At 48.7% G+C, this 23,564-nt stretch overlaps 1 protein-coding gene across 1 annotated transcript; it reads left to right on the top strand.

Moving 5' to 3' along the window:
* The first annotated feature begins 1,273 nt into the window (after positions 1-1,273).
* Positions 1,274-21,641, top strand: LOC114136781 (5'-AMP-activated protein kinase subunit gamma-2-like). The gene is made up of 17 exons (XM_028005051.1): positions 1,274-1,459; positions 1,751-1,941; positions 2,082-2,182; positions 6,631-6,821; positions 12,401-12,458; positions 12,664-12,773; positions 12,948-13,029; positions 13,130-13,188; positions 13,486-13,531; positions 13,601-13,655; positions 13,786-13,912; positions 17,199-17,364; positions 17,444-17,481; positions 17,549-17,695; positions 17,796-17,889; positions 19,777-19,988; positions 20,217-21,641. Exons 1-17 carry the CDS (start codon positions 1,412-1,414, stop codon positions 20,445-20,447), a joined length of 1,956 nt encoding a protein of 651 aa, XP_027860852.1. The 5' UTR covers positions 1,274-1,411; the 3' UTR covers positions 20,448-21,641.
* The last annotated feature ends 1,923 nt before the right edge of the window (positions 21,642-23,564 follow it).

Genomic DNA, 23,564 nt, shown 5'->3' with positions numbered 1-23,564 from the left:
GATTTTGGATATGAACGGTAAATTCTGGAACAGGAGTCTCTCCCCCCACTGGCTTATATTTGTTTTGTTTGTTCTGTATTTTTTGTATTGTTTGATTTTTCTTTTTGAAAGTATTCTAAAAATTTTCAATAAAAATAAAGTTATAAAAATTTTTAAAAAATACAGAAGGACGGCCATCTTTAACCGGGAGGAGCAGCTGAACTGAACTGAACTGAACTGAACCGAACCGAACCGAACCGAACCGAACGGAAGTTCTTTCATGGAGAACTGTTTGACTCAGACTCGGTTGTTCGTTGCCGTTGCCTCAGAACGCTGCAGGACAACAGGAAGTTGCCCTCAGTGGGACTTCCTGTGCTCGGCAGGATTGGACGGATTCATCACGGTTCTGATGAGTTCTGATCGCTGCTCGTGGATCTACAAAACTCCAGGCCGAGTTGTGTTCTGCTCTGGGTTTCAGCCGTTCACCAGTTGCTGTGTTTGGACTGGTTCGGGTTCTGATCCGGTTCTGGCTCCTGAGAACTGCTTCATTCTTAGGCTCCAGAACCGATCCGGTCTGAACCTACGGGTTCCAGCGGACCTGCTGGTTCTGATGCTGATCCTGGTTCTAGAATGACAACAGAACCTGTTTTCAACTGTGAAACTCTGCGGATCAGAACTGGGTCATAACTGGTTTCTTCTACGACCAGACACACTGGCAGAACCGGTCCAGTTCTCAGACAGGTTGCCATGGAAACACTGTTCCCAGGGAGGAGGTGGGCGGAGCCAGCAGCAAAACCTGGAGTCAGCAGGTTCTCAGGTGAGCATCAGGGTGGTGGGCAGAACCCGTCCAGAACCAGAACCGCTGCAGCTGGATTGGCTGACAGTACACATGTGAGGGGGCGGAGCTCCAGGTGAGGCAAAGGAACACACACCTGCTTCAGGCTCGGTTCTGATCCAGTTGGGTCTGAGACGAGCTCTGAGACAGGACACACCTGGACCCAACCGGAACCAACTGGACCCAACCAGAACCAATCGGTTCTAGCAGGTTGGTTTGAGGCCGGGAGTGGTTCTGGCTCAGAACAGGAACTGGTTCGGCCGAGTCCAGTAGAGGTGGTACCAGAACCGGCAGGGGAAAACTATGGTTCTGATCCGTAGGTCAGCCGGTCCGGTTCCAGTCAGCAGCAGAAACGTCCCCGATCAGAACCAGGCGGCTGAGCAACCAGGTTGCCATGGCGACTAGAGGGCCAGCATGGCGGCGCTGCGGATGGTTCTGACTCAGCTTGCTGACCCGGTGGTTCTGATCCGTGGGAACCCGAGTCAGCAGATGTTAATCGGGACCTCCTGCAGAACCGCTGCTGGACCGTCAGAACGTCGTCATGGTAACCGGCAGGTCATGTGACCGGTGTCCGTCTGTCTTTCCAGGACCTTCAGCATGTCGTCCCTGGACCCAACTGGACCGGACCGGGACCGGCGCAGGAAGGTAACCATGACAATGGCGCTTCACAGGAAGCCGAGAGGAGACCCAGACCAAGACCAGAACCAGAACCAGAATCATGCGAGCTGGAGCGTAAACTTAGTTTAGCTGCAGTTCCAGCTGCAGGTTCCTCTGGGCCACCTGCTCAGGCTCGGTTCTACAGACCGGTTCTGACCGAATGGAGGACCTGATGCGTTCAGGGTCCTGATACTGGTATCAGGTCCGAACCGGCCTAAAATCGGCCCCGGTGCGTTCAGCTTGTTTTCCGCCTGCAGACTGTCGTGTCCTCCCGTCCAGCAGGGGGAGCCTCTGAGCCGCTCAGTCAGCCCCAACAGGAGGTTCTTCCAGCGGGTTCCCTTGAACTGGACCTCGGGTCCACGCTCCGGTTCGAACAGAACCTCCAGCTTCAAGATGAGTCCGACTCCTCCCAGAACCGTCTTCCCCGACCCGAGTGGACCACAGGACTCCGCGCCCAAGGCTCCGCGCAGGTAGCCCACTAGAACCGGAACCCGCTGGGTCCAGATAGTTGAGTCAGAACCGACCGGAGGATCTCAGGTTCTCCTGGTGTTCAGAATATTCAGCAGGTTCTGGTTTGGTTCTGGTCCAATTAGACCCGTTTGTGTTTCAGGCTGAGCTTCAGTGGGATCTTCAGGGCCTCCAGGGAGTGGAACCAGCAATCCGGGTCGACCCACAAGCTGATTGGACGGAACCACAGAGACAAGGCCAGAGGTGAGACTGCTGCCCCCTGCTGGCCGGAGGTGGCATCACAGCCCGGCCAGGACCAGAACCAGCAGTATTTGTCCTGCTGATTCTGGTTCTGTTCAGATGGGTCCAATAGCTAAGCGGCGCCACCCCTCGCTCTGGCTTTTGTGTTAAATGGACCCAGTTTGGCCCAGCTGCTGGTTCTGGTTCTTCTCAGGCAGGAAGTGGCTTCTTCTTCTTCTTTTTATTTGATAGAGAATCTCCTCTTGTCGCAACAGCTGTTCTGGTTCTGGTCCAGCCTGTTTGTTTCCTCTTGAGAGCCGTAGTACTGGGAGTACTGGAAGAACTGGGAGGAAGATCTCAGCAGAGACAACAACTAGTCTCTCAGAACTGGGTTAGAACCAGCAGGAGTGGCAGTGGACTGATTCCTGCGCTCTGATTGGACACCGCTGTCCTCCATGAAACGTCTCGGCGGCCTGATGCTGAGGAGGCGGAGCCAGCAGGGGGACGGCAGGACAGTACGGAGCCGGACAGACGAGGACGCTCCGTGTCTTGCATGAGGGTGAAGGACAGGGTGGGGACTTCCTGTGTGGTCCTGTGTGCGGGATTCGGAGCGCCGTCTCGGTGACTTCCTGTCCACACAGGAAGTCACCGAGACGGCGCTCCCGCGGCGTCCTCTGTCCCTCAGGAAGAGACGGGGGCGTGTCCAGGGGGACGTCCACTGTTCTACAGTAAGATAAATGTGTTTGTTACCATAGCAACCACCTCATGACACTTGTCCACCAGGCCTCCAAAAGGACAGAACCGGGTCGGATTCTGATGGATTCAGATAGGTTCAAAGGTCAGGGAGCTCCTCAAGGGAGAGGGGCAAACTGCTAGTTAGCTAATCTAGTTAACTGGTTAGCTAGTTGGCTAGTTAGCTAATCCAGTTAGTTGAACCTCATGGTCATATTTGAAGCATTGGTAACCTGGTTCTGGTTCCGGTTCTGTTTCCAGATGATGAAATGAGGAGAATAGAGCAGCTATTCATTGCCGAATCGGGCCAAACCGGGCCGCATGGCTTGTGGAAACAGTGTTTCCAGTGCTCCCAGTTCTCCCAGGACGAATGTCCAGTTAAACGCAGTCAGAACTTTCCTCTGTACCAGCAGCTAGGGATTATGGGTAATGAAGTTCTGGTGAGAGCAGCAGCAAGAAGCAGCTGAGTGTTTTCAGGCTCCTGTGTGTGTGTGTGTGTGTGTGTTAGGCTCCAGCAGCGCTGATGGAGGCATTATGGGGCCTTGCGACCTTTGCTGCCTGTGTCTCATTAACCATGGCAACAGCTGCTTAAAGAGTTGTTAGAGAGAGCAGAGCATCACTGGCTAAAGATGGAGCAGCTGGCTGCACGACCTGGACCGGGATCAGCAGAACATGGACCAGAACCCGAACCAGCTGGACCCGGACCGGAACGGGTTTAATAATGTTTGGTAGACTCGGCTGAATCAGCAGAGGTCCATTCCGCCCTCAGGTCCAGGTTTGGTTCTGATTGTTCTAACGGCTCGGCTCGTTTCCCAGAACCTCTAAGCCGGGGGCCGCATGAAAAATCAGAAATATGTTGGAGGGCCGAACCAGCAATGACTCTAATTTAATCTCGACTCATTAAACATTTTCTCATAGTCTTGTTGTAATAAAATATTTAAATCAGATTCTTTTAGTATTAAGAATATTCAGTAAATATTCATAAAAGTTAATTTGTGGTTTGGTTGAAGTGAGAATTAATACTAATTCTATCAAATTAATAGTTTGAAACAAATACAGTCATCACATCTGAGTTTATTTTTAACTTTTTAATCTCCCCACAACTGAAATGGTGTGTATTATATTAGTCAACTGATCGACTGCATATATGAGCAATAAATGGTTTTAAGTATTGGAAAGGCCTGACGGACCTGCAGTGCTGCAACCTGAAGGACCGAGTAACACAAAAGTACGGCAGAAACTTAAAGAGGTACACACACAAAACTAATATCACTTTAGGTAACAATATAATAACTCATTACAAAATGAAACTGTAATGACTTGAAGACCTGTAAGAAATTACAAAAATAAAGTACTCCAAAACTGAAGTACTACAAGGAATAGAAAGCTTCCAGTATCATGTCCAGTTGACTTGTTCAATGAGAAAAGTCCAGTCTGTCTTGAGCTTCAACAAGTGCACTGAAGTCTGGCTGAATGTCTGATGGAGCTAACGGCAGGACGGCCGCGAGGTGATCATCAGTTATGGAAGACCTGAATCTGGATTTGTTGAGCTTCATCACTGAAAATGTCTGTTCACATACATACGTAGATCCGAACAGCACAAGGATTTTTGAGCTCGTCTCCTCAAGTGTGGAAAGTTCTCCTGTTTAAGCAAAACTCGAGCAGTGGGACTGAGCCGCAGCGCTCTGCCAGAACTGTGTCAGACTGCAAGTCAATGAGCTCTGAACATCTCTGGATGCATTATCTACACTGCAAGTGAAGGGAGAAGACACCATGTGCATTTGAAGTCTTGAAATCGCCTTGAAAACTCAGCCTGCTTCTAACATGGATGAGAACCTCTGGATCTGATCTGCTGCTGGGGAGGCAGATGACTGAGATTATTAGCCTTGATTTGGCTTGACAGAATCTGCAACTTCCTACTGAAGGCTTTGACTGCACTGTACATTTCATACATAAAAAGACAATTGCTCTGCAGTTTGATCAGATGAATGAACTAAATGTCAGTCACATCAACAGTAAAACCAAGATCTGCCAGCCAGTCTGACTCTGAAAGCTGAGGGATGGCGTGTCCCTTCCTCACAGAGATCTCCTGAATCTCCTCTCTCAGGTCCCAGAAGCTTTTCAGCTCTTTTCCCAGACTGAGCCACCTGACTGCTGTGTGGTAGCTTAGGTCCTGGTGGTCAGTCTCAGTTTCCTCTAAAAGTGAGACAAACTGTCTGTGGTTCAGAGCCTTTGCTCTGATAAAGTTAACTGTTTTAGTTAACGACATCAACACATGAGCTTGCAACTTGGCTACCAATGGACCTTACCACAGAGGCCGCTTTTCATTGGCTGCTTTTCATTCTACGTGGTAGCGCGGCTACAACGTGCGTGGCCGTCTCACAAACACACTTAGCTTCCCGTTAGCTAAGTGCAGCATAATGGCAGAACTGATACAACTTCTACACCTTGAAGCCTGTCTGCTACACAGTCTGACGTTAGCTAAACAGATCAATATGCAATGTGTCTGTATCTGACATACACTAAAGATTTTATTTTAGCAGAAAAGGCTTTGGACTAAACTGTTGCTCATGTTAGCCACGTTAGCACCAAGTACAGTGTATCAGGTCTAGGCACACTCAAGCATTTCAACAAACCACAGGAATCACCCACTGATTTCAAAACGATGAATGCCCAACTTACCCAGCCTGGCAAGACCAACAGACATCAGTGATCTTGTCCACAGCTATACTGATGTAGAGGGTGTGTGGATCTGCCGTTTTCCTCATGGAGCAAAAGCATTTTGTTGTGACTCTCAATGTTGGAGGCGTCGCGAGGCTCAAACACCTTGATCTCATCCAAAAAGATGACATGAACTTGTTAGTTCATCTGTATTGTAGCAGCTGATATATTGTGAAGATCCTGTAGAAATGATGCACTAATGGAGTCAGAAATACACTGGAGAGAATCAGTCCGAGTGGAAGACGCCATGTTTACAGAGAAACAACGCGCTGCCAGGTTTTGTTTGTGAGACTTGAGGTCACTAGGTCGGCTGTGGGCGGAGCTTGGTAAGGTCCTTACAGACGACTCAGTGGCGCTCTTTCTCTGAAAAGTTCTTGTATCTCTTTTCGTGTTTGGTCACGTAGTGATGATGGATATTATATTCCTTTAACACAGCCACCTGTGCACCACTAACTAAACACACGGCCTTGCCTTTGACTTCAGTAAAGAAATATTTCGCTGTCCATGCCTTGCTGAAAATTCAGCATTCAGAACCAACTTTTCTTTTTTTACCGTGAGATGACATTTTGTGGGGATCGGCTGCTAGCATCACCTGTTACTGTGCGTTAGCATTTACCTACGTGCATTCATGAACGGTGCGTGAAGCCCTTTCAAAATAAAAGACAGCTGCGTCGCATCCACACAAAAATACGTTTTTATTTTTGACTGGGGGGCCGCGGGCCGGACAGGGATGCCCAACGGGCCGTAAAATGCCCAGGTCTGCTCTAAGCGGACCTGGGGAAAGGATTTCAGCCCAGAATGTTCTGCCTGGTTTTGGCGTTGACAACTAAGAAGAAGAAAGGTTGTGTCCATATTAGTGGGAAGTTTAGTGGAGGGAAAAACTAGGCACATTTCTATCTCTTGAAGGAATCTGTGTTCAGTGAAACTCGTTAACGTTTTCTGGCTCCAGCAGCTCTCCAGAGCATCCTGCAGGGGGCGCCAGTTCCTCATGTTGGTTTGTTGTTTCCCCTCCCCTCCAGCCCCCTCCTCCCACAGGCAGGTGGGCGGTTTCCACCTGGAGACGTACCTGACGGAGCCACGGCGCCCAGAGGCCAGCAGGCCGCGCTCCTACTCCTCCCCTCCTGACGCCGCTCACCTGGCTACCTCCACCTGCAGCTCTCTGCCCCCTCAGGCCCCGCCTCCACCTGCCTCTGCTCACACCTGGAGCCAGGTGAGTAGCTGAGGTGTTCGCTGCGGTGGAACTGCTTCCTGTGTGGACAGGAAGTCCTTGCTTCTGGCAGGGAGTGATAATCCATCTGACTCTAAACAGTTCCTAGAAACGTTAAACTGTATGGATTTTATTCAGCATGTCAGCCGGCCCGCTCACAACAGGGTCACCAGGTCATGACCTTTGGTCTGCGACCTCTGGTGGTGACCTGACCATCTCTGTGTGTTTTTTAATTTGATCCAGTGTGAGGCCACGGCTGTTAGGAGGCGCCACCTGACCTCTGAGGCGATTGGTCATTTTATTGAGGCTATTACCCATAATCCTCCTGTTATTTTAGCTGCTTCCTGTGACGCAATGGTCAGCCAATTTTTCAACAAACTGAAATCTAACCTGGACCATGTAGCTCCATTAGTTTCAACAAACTGTTTTTAATAAACAACTATGCCCTAAAAATGAAAATTTAAAGAACCTTAAAAGAAATGGCAGGAAACACAAACTGAGAACTGATCCCAAACTTTGTGAACAGTTCCACATATGCAACGCTGCTGTCCGAAATTCAAGAAATTCATATTTCACCCAAATAATTAACAGTCACAAAAATAATCCCACAGTTTTGTTTTCCACCATTGAAAATCTGATGAACTAACTTTACTGCTCGTTCACAGACTGACTCTGCGAACAGTTCAGATCAAGTCAATTAGAGCTGGAATTGGATCTGAGCAGAACCCTGTTTTTAAACCCACTGAATGTTTTTACCTGTGGAAACTCTGGACTGTCTACCTGAGCCTGATACTCAGCAAAGTTTTCTCTCCAGTCCAACCAGCCACCTGCCTCTTGGACCCAATTCATCATCACTGTTTCATTCATTTTATGGATGTTTTGAGTATGAGATTTTAAATATTGTAAATATCGTTTACAGCATTGGAGGAATACAATGATTCATAAAACTGTAAAAATAGAAGTTCTGGTAATGTGATCTGACAATAATTGATTATATTTGTATCTTAGTGAAAGAATTACTTTGAGTCTCTGTAGCGTTGTCCTTGTCCAGACGCCTGATTTGTTGCTCTAAATCCACCGACTGCTCGATTCCTTTTCCTCCTTGCTGCTCAAAGATACAGTATATAATATCTCCCCTTAAATAGGCTTTCAGTTTCCCACAGTATTTTAGGAGACGTTCATTTCAAGGAAAAACGTATCTGCTCTCTGATAAACTTACAGAATTCTGGCTCCTTCAATTTCCACGTCCTTTCAGTTTGGTTCAAATGATCTAAATGTAAATCCAGAGAAAGGGGGCGTGGTCTGAAGTTGCTATATTGTGATATTTTAGAATTGTAAATTTTAGAAGTGTAGAGCAAAATTCTTGCTCTACACTCGGGTAGAGCAAGAATTTTGCACCCATCATTAAATCAATCTGTGTGAAGACATTGTGAACATTTGAGTGAGAGTTCGCTCTGCTCTCTCTCGCTGAGGCTCCTGTCCTGCTGCTCCACAGCTGACCAGGACCAAGGCAGGCTCCCATCACACCTGCTTTAAAACCACTGCGCTGGCTCCCAGTATGGCTCAGGACTGATTTAGGATTCTTTTACTGGTTTTTAAATTTCTTAATGGTCTTGCACCATCTTACCTTGCAGAGCTGCTATTACCTTACAAACCCTCTGGCACCGGACTGATAACGGTTCCCGGAGTCAGAACTCACACTGATGGTGAGGATTCTTCCCAGTATCACGGCCCAGTTTGGGGAACGGTCTGCCAGGGAACCTGAGGGCTGCAGGAAACGTTTCTGTCTTTAAGAGCCGATCCAGACCCGATTTAACCGAATCATTTCTGCTCAGTCTGCATTTTCCATCTGGGGCTGGAGGGGAGTTGTTTGTTTCTGTTGATCTGTACAGCACTTTGATCTGCTTTTAGAATGAAGGGTGATTGATCGATTGATTGATCGATCCATCTTTACCTGTTTTCTGTCTCACCCAAATCACTAAAATCTGTTTGCTGAAAGCCAGAAAACTTGGTGAGGATTTTATTTTTGCATTCTTTGTCGGTATCAGGGAAAATCAGGACCGGCCCAAGCCTCCACGGCGCCCTGAGCAGCCGCTTAGTTTGCTTACGCTTTGGGCCGGCCCATTTCTAAACTGTGTTTTAAAATGGAGGACAGCTCAAACCTTTTGGTTTCCTTCACAACGTCTGACAGGTTAGCTGACTCGTCTGAGCCGCACCTGGAACGCCTTCTGGTTTGTCTCGATGGGAAACGAACCAGAACCAGAACCAGATCGGTCCATCCTGGGACTATTTATCAAACAGTAAAGGTTCTTCTGTTCAAACTGTCAAACAATAAACATGGACCAGTTCTGATCTGGTTCTGGTCCAAAATGTGCAGAGTGAGCCCAGAACACAGCCCTGCTGTAGCTGGTTCTGTTCTGACCGGAGCGGCCGCTCCAGACTAATGGAGGAATGAGGTCTGATGAGTGGAGCTGACCGGCCTGAGTGACCATCGTCACATTTGGAGGAAGAACGAGGAACCTTTCGCCACCCTTACTGTGAAGTATGGGAGTGGCAGCCTCATGCTGTGGGCCGGTTGCTGCAGGAGGACCCGGTTCGCGTCATGAAACAGTTAAAGCCTGGGCACAGGCTGGTCTTCCACAGCAGCCTCAGCTTTCAGCCACGGTGACCGACAGTCGATGGTCTGGAGTCACAAAGTCCTGATGGAGGCAGATCATCCATCATGAGGCGGACTACAAAATGGACTCCGTTCCCCCAGGAGGATCGGACCAGAACGCCAGGAGAAGCTTGAGGAAGGAAACCCAAAAGGTTTGATCCAAACGGGTTAAAGACGGTTATCAATGGAATAGAAATTTCTACTTTCAATTAAAGGAAAGTTACTAAACCATCTCTTAAAAATGTCTGACAGGGTTTCATTATCACACTGAAGAACAGAGGCATTGAGCCGGAACAACAGCGGCGTGTTCAGGGCATTTAGATAGCACAGGTGGGTTCTGTAGTTTCTATGACCAGAGAAGATAAAGTTCTGTTCAGGTTCTGTCAGCTGGGCCCATCTAACTATTCATTAGAAACATTCTGCTTTTATTTTCATCGCTTTCACCGGAAGTTAGTTAGATCAGCTTTTTATTTTGACCGAACGAAGCGACTGTTACCGAGAGAAGCAAGCTTTTTTCGAAAGTAGCCGAATATTGCCGAGAGCAGGCGGAGGTGTCAGACCGCTTTCCGGGCTCAGCGGGCTCTTCCATCCGGACTTAGATCCAAGATGGAGCACTGAAAACCTGCTCCATCTCCGAATAAAAGCCCTGAGGACTCTCGCGGAGAGAAGCCGCTCGGAGCAGTTCATGAACGGAGCCTGACCGGTAGGTGCTAGCCGTGGGCTCATCGGTTTCTAGATTCCCCTTGAAAAGTCTGCCATTTTAGCTGAAAAACCGTCATTATCTATTTCGCTGAACACCCTGGAGAGTCAGACCGGGTGACGTCAGAGCGGACCCGGTTCTGAAAGCATCGGCTGCGGTTTCATCACCGAACCACCGGTAAACACCGAGACGGGATTACCTGGTGACCAGATGATGCACAACACCAGGATGCTGTCTATGATGCTGCGTACGACCGCAGAGGCAGGGGCGCCGCCAGGAATCGTGGGCCCCATGACAAAACATTAAATTGCCCCCCCGCGCACCTTGTGTTACAATACAAGTCTATCTGACTCATCAAAAGAGTCACAATTTTAAAGGCTTGCAACTGCCTTGTTTTTTGTGGTCCAGTACTGATACTAGCACAATATTCACTGCTAATGAATTTTACATGCAACGGTCTGCATACAATTTTTTTTAATGATCAGTTTTAGCTCATTGAAATGTCTCTCCCCACCAGCAACAGTCACAGGCAACGTGCAAAGATACATGAAGCAATCCAGACTTCTCAAAAAATGCTATGTTATTGTATTTTGTCCAAGCTCCAGATTATAACCCTAATAAAAAAAAATTTTTCCACATTTGTTAAAGCTGTCACCATGTCGTGACAGGTAATCTGTGAAAAGATCAAGATCTCCTCCCTCAGCTGCTACTCCTGTCTAAGCACCGATCTGACCAAAAACCACCAGTCAGAACCAGGAGAGCAGTCTTGGTGCTGTCAATCAAATTCATTCACTCACTGCTAAGTGTGCTAAAGATTGTTTGAATTTCTGTCAGTAAGAAATACATTGTTTTTGTTGTGTAACTGTAAAGAAAGTAGGGAGACAGGGAAAATTCCTATAGATTCCCTGGAATGATGCTAACTAGCTTATCATTGAACACAGTGTTGCTCACCTTTTTTTTTTTTACTGGGACAGGGGTTAAAGGTTATGGTGGTATCGGGGTTAGAGCTGCTGCTGACTCACTTATCTGTTGTTAAGTGTGGTAAGAGGTGCAGGGACATGTTAAATATATGAACAAGTTGTTAAATTCTTTCCTTAATTCATTGAATGTTAGTGAAATGGAGGCAAACAGTAGCCTGTAGCTAAGCTAACTATGCTAAATGGTTGATAATCTCACACAGTTACTCACTTCTCTTGGAGAAAAACTGGGCTATACATTGACACTCTTGTCTTTTTCTCTCTATATATTTTGAAAACCTGGCTATAATTTTTCTAGGCATCATAGAAACAACCACAGATGTTCTGGTCTTTACTGACGAACCATTTTATGCAGATCCAGGGTTTTCGTACAAATATGGATGGGAGCTTTTTTTAGTCTGGGAGTGGTAACATTTTGTTTTTACTAATAAAACAATTTTAAAAACACTATGATTAATTTAGTAATGACAGGGCCCCCAATTTTTTTTCTACTTCTATAAGAAAAAAATAATTTTTGTGGAGGGCCCCCTGTCAGCCAAGGGCCCTTGGAATTGTCCTAACTTTTCCCCCCTATATATTCCCTTATTTTATTTAATCAGGTAAACCCCGTATAAACCCAGCGGTACCTGGGATTAGACCAGGTACCGCTGGGGAACTGGTCAGTTAGTGGTTGTCCTGGTAACTGGCTGTTCTAATGGGGAACTCTGGTGGTCAGTAGGTCCAGGCTGCAGAACTAACTGTTTCCACTGGAAGGAAAACCTCGTCCTTCGTCTCTGCTGTGGAGCAGCTGACAGGTTCCTCCAGTCCCACGGTCAAATAATCCCTGAACTGGGACTCCAAATCCTGCCAGCACTGACCAGGAAACTTCATGGATGCAGAGAGAAGGAGGAAGTTCAGATTTAAAGGGCAGCAGCAAAAGCGAAGGAGACGGATTAGCAGAGCTAGCTGATGGAGGCATCCAGCACATATTGCTGTGGAGTGAGATACTGAGCTGCTAGCAGGTCATGGTAGTCATGAGGTCATCAAACGCCAGCTGTCTTCAGTCAGAGGCTTCTTCAGATTCGCTGCCACACTGACTGCTACTGGAGAGCCTTCCAGCTCGCCTCTTTAACAATACTGGGATGATCCCAGTTCTGCCAACATTTAAAGTTTCCCTTGAGATGAAGAAAGTAGCAGAAAGTGATGCAGGCGGGGTCATAAAGATGGTTTATTGGGAAGATGCCTCACTCTGTCTGTGTTTTCCGTCCAGGTGGAGGTCGCTGGCGGCATGTCGGAGCAGCTGGATCAGACGGAACCCGGAGATGCCGGTAAGGCTCCTCTAATCCCTCGCCTCTCCGTCGGGTCGGCAGGTTTTGCAGCCAGGTGGGATGTTGTCTTGGCAACAGACGGTTCAGAAGCAGAACCAGCTCACTGGAGAGTTGAAAGGACAGCAGCGATCATAATCTGGGCAACAGGATCGGTTCTGACCCACGGTTCTGTGGTTCTGACCCGTGGTTCTGTTCTGTGGTCCAGGATCCGAGGAGTCGGAGAGAGACATCTACATGCGGTTCATGAAGTGCCACAAGTGCTACGACATCGTCCCCACCAGCTCCAAACTGGTGGTGTTCGACACAACGCTGCAGGTGAGACCAGAACCACGCTGGGTTCTGATGGGTTCTGTTGCAACAGCAGCTGTGTTCATTACTGAGGTTGGTTTTAATCAGATACCAGACCTCCCAGCCCCTCTGGGTCGGCCCGGTTCTGATCTGTGGGCCCTTCTGGGTCGGCCCGGTTCTGGTGGGGCGTTGTCGTTGCAGGTGAAGAAGGCCTTCTTCGCGCTGGTGGCTAACGGGGTGAGAGCGGCTCCTCTGTGGGAGAGCAAGAAACAAAGCTTTGTGGGTAAGAGTACCTTGCTTCCTGTTGAACCTTCACAATAAAAGCCTGACACGTCTCACCTGATGGAGGTGATGACGATGATAACAGGCGGTTTTTGTTCCAGGAATGTTGACCATCACAGACTTCATCAACATCCTGACCAGATACTATAAATCCCCCATGGTAACACACACACACACACACACCTGTCCCTGTGTTTGAAAGGGTGTTTTGTTGTCATAGCAACAGCTTATTTGACACATGAAAATCATAGATTTAGACCGTGCTCTGATTGGTTGTTGGAGCTGCAGGTATCAGGATTAGTCTGCTGAAGGTTTCTATGGAACCTGAAACCAGACGGGTTGACCTCTGACCCCTCCACCTCACTGAACCTCTGTGAGGCGTCAGCTGCCCCGCGTCATTGCTGCCGTCTCAGTGTGTTTCTTCCCAGGTGTGTCTCTCAGGTGTGTGTGTGTCCAGGTGCAGATCTACGAGCTGGAGGAGCATAAGATCGAGACGTGGAGAGGTAAGAGCCGACCGACCCGGAAGCCTCTGGAAAAGCCCTGAGAGTAACGTGTGCCCTCCATGTTCACAGAGCTGTACCTGCAGGAGACCTTCAAACCTCTGGTTCACATCTCACCTGACGCCAGGTAGATTCATCAGGTCATCCAGACAACATGGAGGTTCTGCTGGACCGCAGGTCAGACCAGAGTTCCTCCTGAAGGCAGAACAGCAGCTGTTGATTCTCTCTCTCTCTCTTAACCCCCCCGGCCTCCCCAGTGTGTTCGAAGCGGTCCACTCCCTGATAAAGAACAAGATCCACCGGCTTCCTGTCATCGATCCGATCAGCGGCAACGCTCTCTACATCCTGACTCACAAGAGGGTCCTGAAGTTCCTGCAGCTCTTTGTGAGTCTGGGGGCGAGTTGGGGGGACGAGTTAGTGGGGGGCGAGTTAGTGGGGAGTGAGTTAGTGGGGGCGAGTTAGTGGGGGGGCAAGTTAGTGGGGCGAGTTAGTGGGGAGTGAGTTAGTGGGGGGCAAGTTAGTGGGGACAAGTTAGTGGGGCAAGTTGGGGGGGCGAGTTAGTGGGGAGTGAGTTAGTGGGGGACGAGTTAGTGGGGGTGAGTTAGTGGGGAGTGAGTTAGTGGGGGCGAGTTAGTGGGGAGTGAGTTAGTGGGGGCGAGTTAGTGGGGAGTGAGTTAGTGGGGGCGAGTTAGTGGGGGGGCAAGTTAGTGGGGCGAGTTAGTGGGGAGTGAGTTAGTGGGGGGCGAGTTAGTGGGGGGCAAGTTAGTGGGGACAAGTTAGTGGGGCAAGTTGGGGGGGCGAGTTAGTGGGGAGTGAGTTAGTGGGGGACGAGTTAGTGGGGGTGAGTTAGTGGGGAGTGAGTTAGTGGGGGCGAGTTAGTGGGGGTGAGTTAGTGGGGAGTGAGTTAGTGGGGGGCGAGTTAGTGGGGAGTGAGTTAGTGGGGCGAGTTAGTGGGGAGCAAGTTATTGGGGAGCGAGTTAGTGGGGGCGAGTTAGTGGGGAGCGAGTTAGTGGGGGACGAGTTAGTGGGGGCGAGTTAGTGGGGAGCGAGTTAGTGGGGGCGAGTTAGTGGGGAGCGAGTTAGTGGGGGACGAGTTAGTGGGGGCGAGTTAGTGGGGAGCGAGTTAGTGGGGGGCAAGTTAGTGAGGACAAGTTAGTGGGGCGAGTTAGTGGGGGGCGAGTTAGTGGGGAGCGAGTTAGTGGGGAGTGAGTTAGTGGGGGCGAGTTAGTGGGGAGCAAGTTAGTGGGGGGCAAGTTAGTGAGGACAAGTTAGTGGGGCGAGTTAGTGGGGGGCGAGTTAGTGGGGAGCGAGTTAGTGGGGAGTGAGTTAGTGGGGGCGAGTTAGTGGGGAGCAAGTTAGTGGGGGGCAAGTTAGTGAGGACAAGTTAGTGGGGCGAGTTAGTGGGGGGCGAGTTAGTGGGGCGAGTTAGTGGGGGGTGAGTTGGGGGGACGAGTTAGTGGGGCGAGTTAGTGGGGCGAGTTAGTGGGGAGCGAGTTAGTGGGGGACGACTTAGTGGGGGCGAGTTAGTTGGGGACGAGTTAGTGGGGAATGAGTTAGTGGGGAGCAAGTTAGTGGGGGGCAAGTTAGTGGGGAGCGAGTTAGTGGGGGACGACTTAGTGGGGGGCGAGTTAGTTGGGAATGAGTTAGTGGGGAGTGAGTTAAGGGGGCAAGTTAGTGAGGAGGGAGTTGGGGGGACGAGTTAGTGGGGGGCGAGTTAGTGGGGAGTGAGTTAGTGGGGGCGAGTTAGTGGGGGGCAAGTTAGTGGGGCGAGTTAGTGGGGAGTGAGTTAGTGGGGGGCAAGTTAGTGGGGACAAGTTAGTGGGGCAAGTTGGGGGGGCGAGTTAGTGGGGAGTGAGTTAGTGGGGGCGAGTTAGTGGGGGTGAGTTAGTGGGGAGTGAGTTAGTGGGGGGCGAGTTAGTGGGGAGTGAGTTAGTGGGGCGAGTTAGTGGGGAGCAAGTTATTGGGGAGCGAGTTAGTGGGGGCGAGTTAGTGGGGAGCGAGTTAGTGGGGGACGAGTTAGTGGGGGCGAGTTAGTGGGGAGCGAGTTAGTGGGGGCGAGTTAGTGGGGAGCGAGTTAGTGGGGGACGAGTTAGTGGGGGCGAGTTAGTGGGGAGCGAGTTAGTGGGGAGTGAGTTAGTGGGGGCGAGTTAGTGGGGAGCAAGTTAGTGGGGGGCAAGTTAGTGAGGACAAGTTAGTGGGGCGAGTTAGTGGGGGGCGAGTTAGTGGGGAGCGAGTTAGTGGGGAGTGAGTTAGTGGGGGCGAGTTAGTGGGGAGCAAGTTAGTGGGGGGCAAGTTAGTGAGGACAAGTTAGTGGGGCGAGTTAGTGGGGGGCGAGTTAGTGGGGCGAGTTAGTGGGGGGTGAGTTGGGGGGACGAGTTAGTGGGGCGAGTTAGTGGGGCGAGTTAGTGGGGAGCGAGTTAGTGGGGGACGACTTAGTGGGGGCGAGTTAGTTGGGGACGAGTTAGTGGGGAATGAGTTAGTGGGGAGCAAGTTAGTGGGGGGCAAGTTAGTGGGGAGCGAGTTAGTGGGGGACGACTTAGTGGGGGGCGAGTTAGTTGGGAATGAGTTAGTGGGGAGTGAGTTAAGGGGGCAAGTTAGTGAGGAGGGAGTTGGGGGGACGAGTTAGTGGGGGGCGAGTTAGTGGGGAGTGAGTTAGTGGGGGCGAGTTAGTGGGGGGCAAGTTAGTGGGGCGAGTTAGTGGGGAGTGAGTTAGTGGGGGGCAAGTTAGTGGGGACAAGTTAGTGGGGCAAGTTGGGGGGGCGAGTTAGTGGGGAGTGAGTTAGTGGGGGACGAGTTAGTGGGGGTGAGTTAGGGGGGGGCAAGTTAGTGGGGGCGAGTTAGTGGGGAGTGAGTTAGTGGGGGACGAGTTAGTGGGGAGTGAGTTAGTGGGGGACGAGTTAGTGGGGGTGAGTTAGTGGGGAGTGAGTTAGTGGGGGGCGAGTTAGTGGGGAGTGAGTTAGTGGGTCGAGTTAGTGGGGAGCAAGTTATTGGGAAGCGAGTTAGTGGGGGCGAGTTAGTGGGGAGCGAGTTAGTGGGGGACGAGTTAGTGGGGGCGAGTTAGTGGGGGACGACTTAGTGGGGGGCGAGTTAGTTGGGAATGAGTTAGTGGGGAGTGAGTTAAGGGGGCAAGTTAGTGAGGAGGGAGTTGGGGGGGCGAGTTAGTGGGGAGCGAGTTAGTGGGGGTCAGTTGGGGGGGCAAGTTAGTGGGGACGAGTTGGTGGGGAGTGAGTTAAGAGGGCGAGTTAGTGAGGAGCGAGTTGGGGGGCCAAGTTAGTGGGGAGCGAGTTAGGGGGGCAAGTTGGGGGGGCAAGTTAGTGGGGAGCGAGTTAGGGGGCAAGTTAGTGGGGGCAAGTTAGTGGGGGCGAGTTAGGTGCGAGAGCTTTTCTACCCAAGACGTTCAGAGAGACAATGGAAGAGGCTTTCTAGTGTAACACCTTTACATTTCAGGTGTAAAGGGTAATCTTTCAATAACACCTGATTATCAAGTGGTATTTTCAAATTTCTTGTCAACTTTAAACATTTTTTAACTGAAAAACACAACGGGCCGCTGGATGAATGACTGCTTTAGCTGGTTTTCTGGGGCAAACCTTGCTGTTGGTACACTGTACCTCATTGTCTCCAACTATGTCTTCTTTTCTTGTCTCTTGACCTCTACCCCTTTCGGCTTCAGGTGTGTGAGATGCCCATGCCGGCCTTCATGAAGCAGACACTGGAGGAACATGCGGTGGGAACGTACTCCAACATTGCCTACATCCACCCCGACACACCGCTCATCACGGCCCTGTCTGTGTTCACACACCGCCGGGTCTCTGCGCTGCCCGTGGTGGATCATAGCGGTAAGCAGCTGTTTCCGTCGTCCTGTTAAGAGTTGATTTCTGAGAGAGTCTGATGAGCTGGGATCCTGTCTGCCTGCAGGGAAGGTGGTGGACATCTATTCCAAGTTTGACGTGATTGTGAGTATTTTCGTCCTCTGCTGGTTCTGGAGAAGTTGTCAGATTTCTGACTGCTGTGTTTGTTCAGAACCTGGCAGCTGAGAAGACCTACAACAATCTGGATGTGACGGTCACCCAGGCTCTAAGACACAGATCGCAGTACTTTGAAGGCGTCATGAAGTGCAACAAGCTGGAAACGCTGGAGACCATCGTGGACCGGATCGTGAAAGCTGAGGTACCAGGATACAGAAGGTGTCAAAAAGTTTCAAGGTTTTTATTGTGAAAGGTGCTGCAAAGACCCAAATCTGGTTGATTTTGAGTCTTTGTGTTTGCAGGTCCACAGGCTGGTCGTGGTTGACGATGAGTCTCATATCATTGGCATCGTGTCGCTGTCGGACATCTTGCAGGCGCTGGTTCTGATGCCTGCTGGTACCGACTTTATTTACTGTCTGTTCAGGGCTTCAGCCTGTCAGTAGATCCTTCAAGATCTGGTGATCCGGGTTTCTGTCTGCAGAAATTCTCAGTGGAAACAGGGTTTCCCCCAGTGCATTGTAAGCCTGGCGGGCTGCCATGCTTTACTAGCCCCCCCTTTACTAGCTTTACTAGCTAGGCCAAGCGTTGCTTCTTTTTGATTTTAGAAAAATTAATAATTAAAAAAAAGGATTTTTTTTTTGTTTTTTTACTAATTTAATCCGTTTTGAAAGCGTCTCTGTTGATCAGAGTGTTTCACTGGCAAAGCAAATTAATTCCTAAAATATATGTTTATAGTTTATGCATTTAAAGCCGGAGTGCGGACCAATCACACAGCTGGCGCCTCTGTGCGATGCTGATGAATGAGCTTTGAAGTTTACCTCAGCGCGGATCGCGCGCCCCCTTTCACTCAAACTGGACACAGGCTGACCTGTATGGATATTTACATCAACCCCAACAGAATCATGTTTCTTCGGAGTAGCCTACTCAACATCAAGGTAGGAGTTTAAAACCCACCGCGTTAGCTCTGGTTGCACAGCTCTATAACTTGTAGTTGCTTTCAGACGTGCGCGGTGAGAATGATTTATCTTTGTGAACAAAGAATTATGTGGCGTTTCCATCTCAACACGCTGCCCAGCGTGTGGCGCTGTTTGTGCTGTAAAGTTCATGTCTGAGTTCCCAGTTAGTCGGAGCGTTAGCGGTTAACTAACCAGTGCTAACCTGATCATGCAGGTTCAGCCCAGTTAGGAGCTTTTGTGTTCGTGTCATAGTCACGCATCACACTGGTTTAATCTTATTTTATTATTTTTTGTAGTATTATTTTTTTGGTTACACAATGCAACAAATCATATCAGACGCTTTGTCTACTTAGTCAGAGTTACTGAGAACGGAGATCTGAGAAACTCGTCCCATAAACTGGAGCAACCAAAACAGTTTCTGTGGCTCTTATTAAAACTCAACAGACAGAAATGTTAGAGCTGCTAAAGCCACATTAGCATTAAATTAAATTAAATCTCCGTTTGTTGCTCATCATCAGTGCAGCAGATTGAACTCATCCTGCAGGGCCGGTCCAAGGCTGCATGAGGCCTGGGGCAGAATCTGACCTAGGGGCCCCTCTTGCTGGGGACCCCTAGGTCCAACCCAGCTTCTGGGTTGGATTTAATCTGGGAGAGAGAGAGTAGATTAACTGGCCAAACTAAAAACAATCAGTTATAATTACAGTTTATTCATTTGCTCAAACTCAAAGATTAAACTCACAGCATCAGACTGTTGCTATGGTAACAAAACAATCTAACTATGAATATTGTTCTTTGAACTTTTACAAAGTAAATTTGCCATAAAATCTTACATATAAATGTTAAACAATTTAAATATTTTAATTTATGTTGAAACCATTAAATCAAATTTAGCAGCATCGATCATCTTAATAAATAAATGTTACATTTATGTATCTGTGTTAAAATATGATCATTTATGGCCCCTGAAGCCCTGGGGGCCCGATGGAGCCGCTGACTTCATTTGGATTAAACAAAAGTGCAAATAATTGATATTCATCTTAATTATATTTTTTGATTTGTTGTTTTTCAGACTGGTTGTTGGTTTAAATAGTTTCACTGGTGAAGTTTTCCAGTAAGATTTAATTACCCAGTAATATTTTTACTTTTCCTGTCTAGTTAACATGTTTTAATACAAAAACCTGGCGGACCGGTGGCGGACCGCCCGCCGGGCTCAGCAGGTTTACTGGGGGAAACTCTGGTGGAGATGTTGGTTCCCCCTCACAGCAGAACCAGAACCAAAGGTCTTAGATCCAACTGGGCCCTCATCCGTGTGTCTCTGTGTTTCCAGGACTGGGGAGGAAGGAGTCCATCACCTCCCAACCAGAACCCCTGAACCCAGCGGAACCAGAACCAACAGCTCCAAATGGGTCGGACCAGGACCCTGTTCTGGAGTCGGAGGCAGAAAGCATCCCGGGACCGGGAGGCGAGCCAGAGACAGAAACCGAAACTGATCACAACCAGGACCAGAACCAGGACCAGGACCAGGAAAAGAACCAAGACCAGAACCAAGACCAGGACCAGGAAAAGAACCAAGAGCAGGACCAGAACCAGGAAAAGAACCAAGACCAGGACCAGAACCCAGACCAAGACCAGAACCAAGACCAGGACCAGAATCAGAACCAGGAAAAGAACCAAGACCAGGACCAGAACCCAGACCAGGACCAAAACCAAGACCAAGACCAGGACCAGAATCAGAACCAGGACCAGGAAAAGAACCAAGACCAGGACCAGGACCAGAACCCAGACCAGAACCAGGAAAAGAACCAAGACCAGGACCAAAACCAAGACCAGGACCAGAATCAGAACCAGGACCAGGAAAAGAACCAAGACCAGGACCAGAACCAAGACCAGGACCAGGATCCCCAAGGAGCCACAGAGGAAGCTCCTGAGAGCGGCCAGCAGGGGGAGCCAGAGGAGGAGGAGGTGGCAGGCGGGGATGAGGGGGAAGAGGGGAAGTGACATCATCACAGTGCTTCCCCTTGGACTCTGACGACCCACCGCGCTCGGGTCAACCCACAGAAGAAGAATCAGGACAGGGTGGACTGTGATTGGACTGCTGCTCAGGTGGGCAGAGCCAGACTAACATGCTGATGCCAATCAGAGGAAGGTTCTGGTTCTGCCTGCTGGGTTCTGGAGAAGCTTCAGGAAGATTGGTTGCCATGGCAATGGATTGGTCCTCTAGCCCCTCCTGGTGGAAGTCTGTCACTGCAGCCTCATAACAGCCATGAAGCTCGACCACAACCAGAACCGGGTCACCCTGAACATCTGGACCTTCTGATGGTGGCAGAAACATTTGAATGAGCCAATCACTGTTGAGCTGCTGCATCATTTCCTGTTTCACTGACGTAGCCAATCACAGGTTGTTACTTTGGTGGAAAATGATTTTATTCTGGAAAGTGTTGTTTCTACTTCCTGCTGTACTGTAAAGGGGCGGGGCCCCAGACAGTTTGGACCAATCAGATGAGAGAATATTTAACTTTGTATATTCATATTTTACTGTTCCCATAGAGACAGAGAAATGTAGTATTTAACAGCTGTGATGTCGTCATGGTGCGTCTGTGACATCACAGTTTCCATAGTGAGTCGCTTTGCTGCTGCTGTGAAAACGAATTAAAACTGCTGATCTGAGATCTGCCAGTCTGGTTTTACTGGTCCAACTGGGGACCGTTATGTGACAGTAATGACAGGAAGGATGGCCGCATGTGTAGCATCCAACTGGTCCAACTGATCTAACTGGAACATTGAGGAATTTAAGGTAGCTAGCTTTAGCTTAGAAAACCTTCATCAGGTCTGTCAACACTGACCTCATGACCAGAACATACTGGGTCTAACCCAGTGATTTGAGTCAGGGGAGACAGGTGAGGCAGAGCCTCATCTGTCTTCATGGAAAAATAATTTATATTTCTATTTTCACCCTGTGGTTTGTACAATAAAGTATTTATTTTTCATTTAGCTTAACCAATTCTGATTATTTTTTCTTCAGAATTGCAGAATTTTTGCAATTTCCCATTCAAATGCTCAGAAGTGAAGTCGGTGAGGCAGCAGGAAGCTGAGCCTCACCTGGGATTGATCAACCTCTGGCTAACTGCGCTGGCTGCTACTCAATGTTTCTCCTGTCTGTACGCTGACAATAAAATGGTTAGAAACATTTAATACATAAACTGATTTTCCATAATTTAGCTTATGTACATAATGTTCAGTGTTTTTTGTCACCAACTCTGTGTGTGTAACGTGTTTCTGTGCTGAGCAGCGATCAGAAACCAGAGAACAGATTGGAGGTGAGGCAGGCAGTTCTCTGGCCTCATGGCAGGGGGCGCTCATGATCCCAGACATTGAGACTCCACAACTGCAGAGTAAGAGACAGAAACAGCGAGCTAGCTATGCTAGCCATGGAGCTAGCCATACAGTAAATAAGTGTAGTGCAGCGATAGATTTGTTTTCTCCTCTCTTCCAACGTCAACATGGATGACTATATTTCTACACTTAAACAGTTTTCTAAAGTGGATTTTCAATTGAAGCAGGAAATAATAACTTAAGGAAAAGCAACAGCGGAGCTGAAAGGTTTTCTAAGAAAGAAAGAAGGGAACCTCAGAGTGGCTTACAAGAAAAGACTGGCTTTGTGGATGTCCAGCTAGCAACGGCCTTTTCTGCTTTCCGTCCTTTTCTCAGCTTGTGGTACTAATGGGCTCTTTGCTCCTCAGCTTCCGCGTTCGGGGAAAAGCGGCTCAATCATTTCCGATCTATTGAAAATGTCTCTTTCCACTGGTTGTGTCCAAGGTAACAATTAATGATGAACATCGATCTGAAGCCCCGACAATAAGCTGGAGAAAAGTTTTAAGATGTTCGCCTCGTTATACACAGATACGAAGGTGAGTTTTACTTTCTTTAAACTGGCTAACATTAGCTGTAGCTTATGCTAGACATTTTTCTTGTAAAAATGTATCTAAACATTTTTCATCCATTCTAACGGACAATGTTTTTACCTTGTGTTCAAGTATATTAGGTGGTTTATTGTCGTTAGTGTCAGAGACCAAGTAACGGGGATTTTACGGTTCAGGCTTTTTGCTTCTGCAGCCTGAGGAACAACAAGCCCATAGCTTAACAGTAGAGCAGCTCTGGTGTCGGAGTTCTAGTTCAGCTGACTGTTCAGGTTTAAAGTTGTTGCTTTTAGAAAAATATGGCCGTGTTCCTTAAGGTCTCCTTGTTATTTCGCAAAATAATAATGTTAGCATGCATCAAATCTTATAAATGCGCAATAGCAACTCGAATGAAAATATTAAAACACCTAACATTAATACAGAAGAAAAAAATAAACATTTGAACAATATAAATGAAAGGATTACAATGGATTATAAAACTTGCCTCTTCCCAGTGGAACGAGTAACAAAAGGGAAGAAGAAATGAACAACTTAACATTTATAATGGTGCTGGAGGACCCTGAACAAAAGAAGAAGAAAGTAGGGCGGAGCTGGAGGACCAAACCCCTCACAGCAGACACAGAGGAACACAAAGACAGACAAGTATAAGAGGACAAATAAATTAAAGAAAACATTTTATGAAAATATACCACAATATAGACCCAGTTACACTAGCAAGACAATGAATGATAGATTTAACGATCTTGAAGCAACCCCTCGCTTCCATTGGACCCAGGCATCTTTATTAAATCTCGACCGGATGGAGGAGCCCGGTCCCAGGATGCAGCCAGAGAACAAGGCTCTTCGCCTGAAAGTGATCGATTTTGAGGCCCGTTCCAGGCGGCAGAATATTAAAATCATCGGGTTGCCGGAAAAGATCGAGGGTGGACGTCCAAGAGAGTTTCTGATGAAGTTCATTCCAGAACTGCTTGGTGCGGATCATTTTCACACAGCTGGAGGTGGACCGGGCGCGTCGGCTGGGAAGCAGGCTGCCTGGTGACGACGCGCGGCCGCGAGCGATGATGGCACGAATTCACTACTTCCATGTGAAGGAGACGATTCTACGACTGGCCCGTCAGCAGTTCCCCCTCCGTCACAAGGAAAGCCGATCATCATCCTCCCTGATTACCCGGCGGAGGTGATGAGGCAGCGGCAGGCT

The sequence above is a fragment of the Xiphophorus couchianus genome, chromosome 21 (genome assembly GCF_001444195.1).
Source record: "Xiphophorus couchianus chromosome 21, X_couchianus-1.0, whole genome shotgun sequence".
Lineage (NCBI taxonomy): Eukaryota > Metazoa > Chordata > Actinopteri > Cyprinodontiformes > Poeciliidae > Xiphophorus > Xiphophorus couchianus.
Note: the sequence above shows the minus strand (reverse complement) of the source record. Positions and strands in the feature narration are given on the sequence as shown.

Coding starts and splice junctions, on each gene's coding strand:
- LOC114136781 (XM_028005051.1), top strand. CDS start 1,412: ATGTCGTCCCTGGACCCAACTGGACCGGACCGGGACCGGCGCAGGAAG. Junction 13,532..13,600: donor TAAGATCGAGACGTGGAGAG/GTAAGAGCCGAC, acceptor CCATGTTCACAG/AGCTGTACCTGCAGGAGACC. Junction 17,890..19,776: donor GCTGGTTCTGATGCCTGCTG/GTACCGACTTTA, acceptor CTGTGTTTCCAG/GACTGGGGAGGAAGGAGTCC.